Source organism: Coturnix japonica, chromosome 7, assembly GCF_054131305.1.
Source record: "Coturnix japonica strain WE chromosome 7, WE-NBRP24, whole genome shotgun sequence".
Taxonomy (NCBI): Eukaryota; Metazoa; Chordata; class Aves; order Galliformes; family Phasianidae; genus Coturnix; species Coturnix japonica.
The window spans coordinates 17032277-17044661 of record NC_140669.1 but is presented as its reverse complement, the minus strand read 5'-3'; the positions used below and the strand labels follow the sequence as shown (position 1 = coordinate 17044661).

The 12385-nt window shown below is 37.3% G+C and overlaps 1 protein-coding gene across 13 annotated transcripts in view; it reads left to right on the top strand.

Annotated features, from left to right (window-relative positions):
- MYO3B (myosin IIIB) overlaps nt 1-12385 on the top strand; it is a 173196-nt gene that overhangs the window by 117918 nt on the left and 42893 nt on the right. For 12 of the 13 annotated variants that reach the window (XM_085552467.1, XM_085552466.1, XM_085552465.1 and 9 more), the window contains 4 exons: nt 283-394; nt 1292-1454; nt 2209-2289; nt 10369-10489. In XM_085552467.1, the coding sequence (XP_085408593.1) occupies nt 283-394; nt 1292-1454; nt 2209-2289; nt 10369-10489 (477 nt within the window). The remainder of the gene's footprint in view (nt 1-282; nt 395-1291; nt 1455-2208; nt 2290-10368; nt 10490-12385) is intronic. The other variant, XR_014947949.1, reaches the window with a different exon arrangement.

Sequence of the window (12385 nt, the reverse complement as noted above, 5' to 3'; positions counted from 1 at the left end):
AAGAGTCCTTGGACTTCTTATGTGGACCTCTGTTTCCCAACGAATATCAAGGTCACTTATATTGCTTTTTGAAAAATGGCCAGTATCAGTAACATACTGCAGGATTCTATGGATGAAATAGACTTCAAGGACATTTTTGTGAAAAATGGGCTTCAGATCACGAATAATATATCTTTGATATATTTCCATGAGTTCTGGAAATCCATCTCTGAGCTAGAAAAGAGCAGTGGAAGTACACGTTTGTTGCCAAGTCAACTTTTTCTTTGTCATTTTGTTTTGCAGGTATTACTACCTTGCTTTCAAGGCACATGAGTCTCCCCTTGGCAGCAGAGAAAACTGTCTCACCATTTTGGAGAAAGCTAAGCTAGAAAACTGGATTCTTGGAAAAACCAAGGTAGAGAACACTAATGTTTTCTCAAGGGTAGTGTCCCTTTAGCAAAGCATATCTAACAGTGGTTTGCAAAGTACTGAGTGAATTAAAGAGAGAGCAAGGAATCTGTTCCAGTTAGATAACCTCCTAGGTGACAGAGGTGCCCTTCCAATCCAGATAGGTTTGTGCTACCAGAGGAAAGGTGTGCTGGGTACCTCCCCAAAATGCACTCTGCATGTGGCTGCCTTGATAAAGATAGTACATCTGTCAGTGCCTGCTGTGATAGTGTCCTCCTGAAGATCCTTCTATTAATCATGACATGACTGGAACTTTACACTCTGGCATGTTCTGTGGGTCTGGTTAGTACATCATCTGTGGAGTTTCAGATGAGATTTTTCTGGTTCTTTGATAGAAGAGCCTTTGATCATGGCTTATAATGGTCTGGCTGACTTCTGTGAAAAGAAAGTTATGTCATATCCTAAGTTGTTCTACTGTGCACAAAGGGAAAACAAGGAGACCTTTCCTGCACAAGAGTGTGTATAACTATCCATAGTGTTTGCCTCTTGAAGCAGTGTTGCTAGACAATATTGTCTAAAAGAAATGTAGTCCAAGATTTATCTCCTGACTGTCAAGAAAGTCTGTATTATAAAACTATTGATACATGAAAGCATCCCTCTCACCAATTTACTTTCTTAAGGAAAAAAATTTTACAATGGGGTGGTCATAGAATAATGGAATAATGGAACGATGAGAGCAAATTATTTAATTCACAAAATTGCTGTAAAATCAGGAACTAGTATTTTATGAGCTCTCCCAGAAACAGTGCCCTGAAGTAGGCCGATATGAGGCTTACAAAAAGGCAAAATACAATAGGTTGTGCTGCTACCTGTGTGTAATACTGAATTTGTTGTTCCATTTCAGGTTTTTCTAAAGTATTACCATATAGAGCAGTTAAATTTGTTCCTGCGAGAAGTTATAGGGAGGGTGGTGGTCATGCAGGCTTATATCAAGGGATGGCTTGGAGCAAGAAGATACAAGAAAGTCAAAGAAAAAAGAGAAAATAGTGCTGTTACCATACAGTCAGGTAAATATCTACATTTCCTGTTTCACTGAGTAACTTGGCATTTCAAGTTGTTAAATTATGTGTACAATATTTATTCATTCATAGTAGTTTATATGAAATCAAAATAACTGGAGATACTTTCCTCTCCAGCTAATCAATGCAAATGTTACTGATTTAATTCTAGGTTTTTATCTTAGCTTTCAGTAATGTCATTATTTAAAATGTTTCATTATTTTGTATGGGATGCCTGTACATCAATGGAAAATACTGTTAGGTGCGTCTACACTGGCCTGCAGCACGTAGATAAAATGTGGTATCTTGGCTCACCTCCCTCTCTTCCCCCTCTGTCTTCTCATGTGCACCATAGTTACAGATAACATAAGTTACGGGGTGGGCCCAAAAGGCTTATTGCCAGTAATCTAGCAAGTTTTTTTATATTGAATTTGGGGAGCTATGTGAGAAGGGGAGTTTTTTTTGCTGACTGATGATGCAAAATTATCATGCACCTTTGCCTTTTGGATTAGGACATCAGCGAGCACATGGTGACAATTAAAATTTGGACGAGTAAGGCAGTGTTTGAAGTTGCAGGGATGAGAGTATTGCAGTCATGAACTCAGAGTTCAACATGTGGGTGGGTGAGGAGGAGGTACTGGGGGTGGGGGCTGGAGTGGTTGCGGCAGGAGGGATGAAAGTTTCAGCACATCTCTAACTCTGTAGACTCTGTAGGACTTCCTTAAATAAATGTAATTTCCAGCACATGGTTTTGTATTTTTAGCTTGGAGAGGATATGAAGCTCGCAGGAAGTACAAGGAAATAAGGAACAGAAGAAATAATGCTGCTATACATATTCAAGCAGGTAATTAAAACATTATTTTAGTTGCCAACACCTATTTTGCTGTGGGTGATTTCATGTGTCAGTGTTTATAACCAAGAGAAGTATGTACAGTCCAAACGAAATCTGTCAAAAGCATTGCTTCTGATCATTTGTTCTTCACTGTTGAATGACATCTGTGACAATTATGACACTTTGGGATTTTTCTGAGTACCTTTCAGGAACATACTGATTAAAAGCTGTTAATTCTTTGAGATTCTTCTCAGCACAATCAGTATGATTCAATCTAGTGCAGAGCTGGCATGAAGCACTGAATTTGTTTGACTCTATGTGTGGATTGGAGGCACTGGACATGCATTTCACTGTCTTTGTCAAGTACTGATCTTGGCAGATAGCCGAGTTTCCTTTTCAATTGCATGCTGAGTTTGCTAGCTTTGGCCAATCTCTGACTCTCTGCCAGACTCCTGTGCAGCCGTATCAATATGAATTTGAATGAACTTTAAAGAGATTGTTGGAGGAACAGGCCCATAGGGCTGTGTAGGTCTCTAGTAGAGAGCAGGGTACCATATGGCACAGAAATCTAAAAACCACTGCTGCGAACTCAGTGATGTTTTCACATGCTGCCAGTGTGAAGCAGCCTCCATATGATGCAGTGTAACACACCTTTCCTGTCCAGCCCCAGGTGAGAGACTGTACCTGATCAAAAATGAGCTGTAGCTAATGTATTTACAGATAAATCATGGCAACACCTTGATTTTACCAGCTGCCTCTGCTACCACAGGTCCTTAAGCTTTGTAACCTCTCTATTCTGTGCTGTATAAACTACAGTCAATCTGAAATAGAAGAGTATAAATATTCCTTTGCTTTGTTCTGTTCTTAAGCCATTTCCACTAAATCCAACATTTATTTTTTTTTTTTCCTTTACTTAAGTTTCCTACTCTGAAAATAAGCTTCAGTATGACTTTGAGCAGAAAACAGAAGAATACCAATCTGGTTACAAAAAGGAACAGATTATCATTAGGTTAAAATAGTAATTTATAGCTTAGTGTGCATACTGTTATGTATAATCATAAACTATAGCTCTAGTATCAAATGCAGAACATTATATTAAATGGAGAACAGTTAAGGAGATTTTTTTTTCCTATTACAACAAGCACTGAGGAACTGCATAAGCATTCTCTCCCCTTCTTCCTCTCCTTTGTGTTGTCATTTATTTTATTCATGATGACACAGAGACCAGATCTTAAAGAACCACATGCAACTCTTTTCTGAAGTATTTACTAAATTTATGCTTGTCCATACCTGCACCAGGATTTCCTGACTTTTACGATGGCATTTTGTCATAAAAAGGGAAGTGAAATGGTTGACCCTTCACTTTCCCACTATTAACAGTTTTTAAGAGGAGAGTGATCTCAGATTTCATTGGAAGCTGGTGTGTAGCAGTATTACTTAGAGACTGTAGGGGATATTCTGCCTTAGAATTTTATTCAGCCAGTTTTCTTAGGCATGTAGGAGGTGCATGAATATTACCAGTGCTTTAGAAGAAGCAACTGATCTGTTCGCACACATGGAAGAGATTCAGAGCTGTGTTCCTTCCTGTCATCTCTGAGATGCTGCACTGAACATGGCAGAGCAGAGGCAGTGGGATTGTACACATATCCTTGAATTTGGACACTTCTGTCCTCTGGACCTAATGCTGGCGGAATGCTATTAGCTCTCTTCCAACCAACAGACATACTGCCTTCCTTTGTAACCTGGCACTTGACAGTTTCAGTGATCAGTCTGGGTGAATGAACATTGGGACTGTAGGGTTAAGAATGACAGAGTGACACATGCACCTCTGTATTAATTACGCTGGCTGCTCCTCCTGTCTTTGGCACTGCACTCAGTGAGGTATAATAATAATAGTAATCCCCAGCGTGTTTCTCTTTGCCTTTGGAAATCTATATCTAGGACCTCATATTTGAAAATTCTTCTTGTGTCATTTCTCCTTCTCTACATGTTAATCAGACAGTGTTAATAATCAAAGCTTATGCTTGTGAATGGCAGCCATTTTCCTGCTTTTAAAATACGCAGACAGTCCTTCTCTTGTTTACATTACGCTGCCAAAGTGCTTAGTGGCATGGGAACAAAAGCAAGCCTAAATCTCTCCCTTCCCTGAGCATCTTGTAAGTGTATATTTCAAGGCTGCTTTTCAGTACAAAGGAGTATGACCACCTTTGCATTTTTATTTTTTTTTTTAAATGAATCATTTCAAACAGAGAGATATATTGTTGGCATTTGTCATCCAGACATTAGCAGAACCGTATAATTAAAATAAATGTACTTCCCTCTCCTTCTTCCTCCTCTCCCTCCCCCCTCCTCAGTCTTCAAGCAGGCCTTGAAATTTAGGAAGCATTTGGCTTACATGTTTTTACAGAACAGCACATATTGAAATTTGTTTTCCTTTCATCTCTTTCCCAATAAAAGCAGCCGCTCGGCTTATCCCTTTAGCTTCCTCAGAACTTCCTTTCAGAATTCCCGATCTATTACAGCACATTCACATACCAGAAACAAGATGCCTTTTCATGCTGTCAACCTTTTTCATCTGAAATGTAAATTAATTCTTGCTGGTACGCTTTGACAGAGATCAAAGTAGGGGTATTAACCTTATTGGGCCTTCTCTTCATCAGAATCAGTTCCAAAGACTGCGAGGGTAGTGTTAGGAGGCCAGTCTTCACTGTTATCTATGGCCCTCCTCCAGGCAGTCCTCTGTCTACAAGTCAGCATTTCAAAGGCGCTGATTTCTTTTGTAAATGACCTTATCATTACTTTAAACTGTGTGAAAAATGATTTGCCTGAATAATTCTTGCAGGATTATCCTGCTCATTTTAATTGTGGGGGGACTTCATTCAGATTCCAGGATATTGTTTAAGTGGTTTTGACAGCAAGTGATCGTAGCCTGATATAAAGGAAGAACACTGCTCCTGATTGGAAACCTCTTGACTTGTTCAGATTGTTCATTTCTTGCAAGTCAGTCTTTGAGGTAGGCTACATTTGCATTTTAAAAATAAACAGATGCCTTTCAAATACATGAGCTGGTGGTCTGGAGATCTCTATGGGCCCAGCAGTTTTCTATCCATTGATGAAATGTTGAAAGAAAAAACAAACTTAGAAAAAAATAACCCTTCACAATATACTTGAGGATACATTTCCTAAGTGTATAATATTACACAAATAAAAAAAGGTCATTATTTCAGATAAGGGAAACACTCTAGCTTGTAGACAAAATATTTGTGAATTTAAATTAGGCAAGGAAGTAAAAGCTGCCTTACTTCAGCATATCTGTGTTACAGGTTTTCAGAATGTACAGATCCTATGAGATTCACAACTGAAATGGTATGCAGGTTACACAAGTTCTTTCTTTCAAGTCCTCCAGTCCAGCTTTCGCAAACTGTATCACTTAGGCAGTTTTTAACGTGGAGCGGAATTGTGAAGAATGATCTTATGTGAACTGTTCACATTAGTAACACCTTGCACTTCTGTGTAAGTATTTCTTTGTAATTGGGATTGGAATTGTTTGGACTTGCATCTATGTAAAATTAATAAGATTTTATTAAAATAATTTCCTATAGAAAATTATTTTTGCCAGATTCACAGATGGTGTAAATCAGTGTATGACCATTGAATCATCTGACTGAAACGTTGCTCCACCAATTTGTCTCACATGCAAGTCTCACTTAATGTTTCTTTGTATTAGAGGAAAGCATTAATTAGAATTTGTAAAGAAAAAAAAAAAGAAAGAAAACCACAACATGAAACAAACAGATAATAGAATTATAAGGATAAATAATATTTATGATAGCACCTATTTCTATGTGGAGTGACCCTTGTCATGGAAGTCTTAAAGTTGGATTTGATATGATGTCGCCAAAATGCCAAATGAGTGGTGCATACGGTTCACTTAGATCTGAGGTGACACCATTGAATTCATTTTAATTAGGCCCACTTTAGCCATCTGCAATATACTGTGCAACTCTGGTCAGAACTGAGTTTAAGTATGCTTCCAGAGGTGAAAGGCAAACGACTAATCCATTGAGCCACCATCTCCTCCTCCAACACGTGCTCACACACTCACCATATGTCACATCATATCAGAAAATTCTTTATCAAGAACTCAAGTCCCTTTTTATTTACTTTTTTCTTTTCCTTTTTTTTTTTTTTAAACAAAAAGGGATGTGTGTTCAGAAGGAAATCAGATGAAAAAACCCTTTTGCAAAACGCTTTTTTTCTACAACTTCTTCCCATGCAGTGTTTGCATATCTCACTATTTGCATATCTCTTTAGTGGGCTTCAGGCAAAATTTATTTTGTTGTAGAAAAAAAAAAAAAAAAAAAAAAGGAAAGAATGGAAAGAAAAAAAGGTCTTGAGAACAGCTGGAATACACTATTTCATATTTATAATAACTGTAAGTTTTTAATAAAAATTTTACCTTTGAGATTTTCTTCAGCAAAGTTTAATGTCAGCTTGAATTGCGGAAAAGGAAACATTTCTTGAAAACCTTGTTTTTCCTGTCAGTTTGTATGTATGTGTGTCTACACGTATTCACCAAGCAATGTTGTAAAGTTCTACGAATTATGTGATTTAAATGCTTCAAATACTTCTAAGCACATAATTATTATATCTAGAAATACATCTATTTTTTATCATTCCTGAAAATTACAAACAATAACAGATACAGCTTTATTTTATGTCATTCATTTTTTTTCCCTTTTAGCAGCATTCTCAGGCTAAGAACCTCTGAAGAGATGTGTTTCTTTTAATGGTAGTTGAACAGAGCTTTTGTATAACCTTGAATTCACATTCAGATCAAACCAGACAGGCTGCACATCTTTACTTAACTTTATACCTCCATCTCCTCATGATCTGTACTAGCTTAGACCATTCAGTCAGTCTTCACTTCTAGTACACTGAGTAACCATTAAAAGCCTGCTGCTCATATGCAAGGAGCATGTTAACAAAAGTGCAATGGCCTTAATAGTTTTTTGAAGGATGAGTTCTTGTATTTTAACTCTGTCTTTAAGGTTGTCTTTGTGTAAACAATTCTACTTCCTTTTTTACTTGTTTTTTCCCCTGTCCATTCTTACAAGATTCCATGCCCTTGGTAAAATCAGGAAGGGACAAGCAGCCTTGGAAAACTTCTTTCTTTCTATTACTGATTTTGACACTCAGTTTCAGAGTCATCCACAATTCTTTTGTTTGACCGTGTCTCAAGATAGGACTTTTTAGTGCAATGCACAGAAATTAAAACCCGTACATCAAAGTGATTATGTGCATCAGTAACAAGGCCTGCTTTCTCGTAATGCTTCTGCCAGAGAACATAGGGCATTAGTTATTTTTCCTGCTACTATGCATTCATCACCCAAGATCCATTCAGACTGAGAGGTGAAAGAGGGAAAGTATTCATGGGACTCAGCAAAGGACGCAACTTCCCATCTTGTTTACTGTTCAGTGAAATTAATTTACAATGAAACAAAAAATCAGGTTTACAGACTCCAAATCATTTCAGATGTTTGTAGTTAAGCTGCTGAATGCTCTTTTATCTAGGAAAATTAAGAAGGTCATATGCTGTTTGTAGCAAATCAATTTCTGATTGCAAACAATCATGACACCTATTGAGAAAACATGAGCTTTCAGTTACAAAGTCGTTCTTATGTACTATTTTAAGTGATATTATAACTTTAAAATATGTCTATATAGAATTTTTTTAAAACAAGATTTCTTACAATTGAGAATGAATCCCTCTGCTGTTTTAAAATTGTACTTCATCTCCTATCTTCATACATCATGTACAGACCTATGATTATTTAGCTTTGATCTTTCTACACTGTGCTTCACAACTGTATATGTCTGTAACTGTATATTTCCAATGGGAATCAGAGGGAAAATGCCTGGATTTTTGCTATTTGAAATTGTGTAACTTTGCATGTAATGTATATGCCTCAGCACTTAGAACTTTAAACTAAGTTTTTTAACTGCAGTACACCAAATCTCAGGCTCCCTATGGTAAATATATTCTTGGTTTGCTACATGCTGAAGCTGGCAGGGAGATCACTTTGAGTGAAAATTAGTGTAAAAAGTAAAAAGTCATGTCCTCAGCAGTGTCACAGAAAATGCTTAACTCTAATAAACTAATAAGCCTAATAAAAGTGTGAAAATTCCTACGTTCCTAAGTTGCTTTGAGTTCAGATCCTGACATTGTAGGTTATGTAAAAATCAGGGTTAAACTGTTGCTGTAAAGTTTGGAATATAGAATGCATAAGGTGAAAATTAGGTGACAGCTGGTAATCATTCTTCTTCAATGATGCAGTGATTGTTCATGGAGCACTAGCAACATGAGTCTGCTAATTTCACACTCTTTGAGCCAAGTGCTTAGTGTCAAAACCAGCACCAGTCAGTAATGCAAATTGCCATGATGGAACAGCTTCCCAACCTCTTCAGCTCCCCCAGTAGAATTCTCTGCATATGCATTTCCTTTGAAACATTATAGATCCAGTTAATAAATGCTGAAAAGATGCAGTTCTACTAATTCTTGATGAAGCTTTAGAGACAGAATAATGTTTGTTTATCTTTCTACTTCAGTTGTCCTGTGAATCAATGGGAAAGCAGGAAAAACACAGACATTTACCTGTAAGATTAGAAGAATTCTGAAAGAATGTTAGAAGCCAGCTTAAGGAAGGGTTCAGTTGAAGAGGAGTTGATCCTGAAAATATTTATGAAAACAGAATTCAGGATAAAAATAAAGTTTACAAAATGAAATAAAGCAGATTTTGTGTAATGAATGAGGGAAAGACAAAAACTATTTATACTGTCAGTAAGCATCTGGCAGAAAAATCATAGAGGTATGGGGGTGGTTTTATGCACACGCATCCTCACACACATGCAAAGCAACTGCTGAAAGCTGGGAAATTACTAGAGAGAAAAATGAAGCTTATCTTACTAGTTCATTTATTTCAGTGCTTCTTTATCTTTACAGTAGTCCATAGACTGACTGCTGCTCAGCGTGTTTCAGCTGCAGAGAGGTGGCTGCCAGCCAGCTGTCTTTGCTGCCAATATCAGAGTAGGTTCCTTGTCTGGTCAGTGGGGGATAGTTAAGGATTGGAAGCCTGTTCACATGGGGCAAGAGAGTGCTCGCCTCATCTCTGCCAGATAGGCAGACTTTTCCAGTCTCATTATTAAGGGTGGAAAGTTGCTCAGCCTCATGGTACCTGATCTCTGTATTCAGTAGAACACCTCAGCAGGCCCAGCTTCTGTCATGCCTTCTGTAAAGGGAATGGTTATTTTAGTAATTTCTCATTAAAAGGTAATTTTTGCTGCTTCTTACACTGGAAACATAAGTGCGTTAGATAGTTATGGTTCACTGCATGCCACAGTGTGAATGGTCATGATGCTGGGTTTTTTTTTTCTTTTTTTTTTTCTTTTTTCTTTTTATTGTATTTTGCACATTTAAGTGCAAAAATGCACACTTTTGTGATGGCTGGAAAGAAGGTTCATTAACACGAATTAAAATAGAAAAGAAGGGATTGATTACATTGCATCCTATGGAAAAAGTAGCTGAGATCAGGGTAGTTTTATTTTTTCATCCATCTTTTCCTTATGCAAAAAAGAAAGGGTGAGTGCAAAGTTTAAAAGAGTCATTAAATGGAAGGAAAAATGAATAAAAAATTATTCCATAATTTTGTTAAAATGAGATATCCCAAATTTTACATCTTTTCCTCTTTTGTGTAGGTAACACTTCCTTTTTTTTTTTTTTTTTTTTTTTTTTTACAAAATAAGAGGCATGATATTATCTTTTTGTCAACTTATTTGTTCTCAATTTATTCTTTACTGTATTCTCTGTTTATTTTTTACTATAATCTCTATTTATTCTACCTCTTGCTTTCTCAATGTTACCTATACCTATATTGTTATTTTGACCCTGCATGAGGTTTCTCTGTATCCCACATCCCATAGTCTGCGTCCCATGCAATTGTAGAGCATTCAGCTCTGGACTGCAGAGAAAAGTGCCAGTCTGTGGTTCAGGTTCTGCAGAGTTTTTCCTTGATTCATGACTATGTTTTTCAGCTTTCAGGGGGTATATTGTTCGTAAAAACTACTCAAGACTGAAGAAGAGCGCTGGCTGTGTAGCAGATTCTCAGCATATGAGCAGCTGTTCTACTCCTGATGTTGTCTGTGAAGAGCACTGGTGAGTTGAGTCCTCTGCTGTCTGTTATCTACAGAAATGGTTTTCCACTGAATTAAATCTGAAAGGAGCAGACATCATCATTATTCAGCTGGTGCTTAGGGAGCCTGCCATCTTCTGTAGATGATCATCTGTAGGTTAAGCTGTCCCCACACCAGCATAGTCATCTCAGTATTCTCCCAGGTACAGAACAGAGATTTATTCAAAGTACTATGTGCCCTGGATTAATGTCCTGTTTCTCTGGACTTCTCAGAAGTACCCAGAATACTCCTAACCACAGACAGAATTATACATGCTCAGCATTTCAGAACTGGCTCCAGTGTATGATTTTCAAGAGTAGAAATGTACCCTTTTGTGCCTGTAAATCTCCATGCAGACTTGCAAAATGGGGATGGCCAAAGACAGCCTAGTCATATTGTAAACCTTAATAGTGCTGCCTCCCTCTTTATAGAGCAAGAATATTTTGATCTTCCTTACCAATGGAGTCATTTCAGTCAAATATCACCCTGCTCTGTTTTGGGTAGAGAAGGGAACTGCTCCATCAATTATTTGTCTCCCTCTCTCTTACAGTGTTGTAGGAGAGGTGTTGGCTGAAGGAATCCCTTTGATATAGCATATTTTGGTGACTAAGGGCTATGAGATGTCCTCTGCTGTGGGATAGGCAGCAGGAAATCTCAGTTCTTATCCCAGTTCTTATTTCTGTTAATATATAGACTTTCTATACTGCATACAAATGCAGTTACACCTGCATGTTATATCTGTTATGAGTTCTCTGAGGAAATCAGGGGCTTGCTTGAATGCAACTAGATGCTATTATTCCATTGAGAAAGTTGCTTTGTTTGTTGTTTTTGTTGTTATAATTTTTTTAATTACACTGACTCTTCCTCTGAGAAAGTATTTCAGTTTTCTCTGTGTATTTTCAGAACATTGAGTTACAGTAATTTCCACATGAACTTTTTTTATATTGAATAATGTCTGCTAAATGTTTCAGTGCATTGAATGATTTTTTTCACGTGTAATCACCTGCATCCTTTTGGGTTAATAATATTCCAGGGCATTTCTCTTGAAGTAGTCTGATCTCAGAATAAATAAATAAGTAAACAAGGTTCAGGATGGTGGAAAAGGACCCCCCCCCCCAAAAAAAAAAAGTATATACAGTTTTTTTTTGTAATCTTATTCAGGGAAAAGAATGAACATGCTATAATTCATATTTCTGTCCTCGGGTCTCCTCGTGGCTTACAGGGGCAATGAATTTTGTGATTCTGCTTTCCTTTCATGTGCGTGCAGCAGCTTCTCTCTGTTAGGTACTGAAGAGGAGAACTATTTTGTGATCTCTTCAGAACTTTTGACAGCTATTTGCTTTCCAGTCTCCACCAATGGCATTAAGACAGAGCTAATAACCTGTCTGCTGTCAATTCTGTCTGGTAACCCAAATTAAAATTTCAAATTAAAATACAAATGCAAATAAGTATTTTGTCTTTTTTAGTGTTTTGAAGCTTTCACCTGAACTTGTTTGGAGGCACGTGGCCTTAAATTTTTTTAAACTTGTTCTTCCTCTGTTTTGTGTATAGGAAACCAGAAATGATTTTCTTCCCTTTCTACATCAGATTGTTTCCAGAATTCCTCATTGCTTTCCAAATGTATCTTTGAAAACAGTGCCTAAATGCCTTTACGTATTTAGATTGAGGGTGCCCATATAAAATATATTCACCATTCACTTCTTGCACACACTCCTGATTGCTGTACACAATCAGGCAGGTAATAAAATTCATACCATCTTTTGCCTGGAGCTGCTAAACTGCCACTACTGCTGACAATTCTGTTTAAAACCCAACAAATTTTCCAGCTTATTTGCCTAATCCTATACATTTCCGTGCAGTGGCCCCAGGTTCCAGTGAT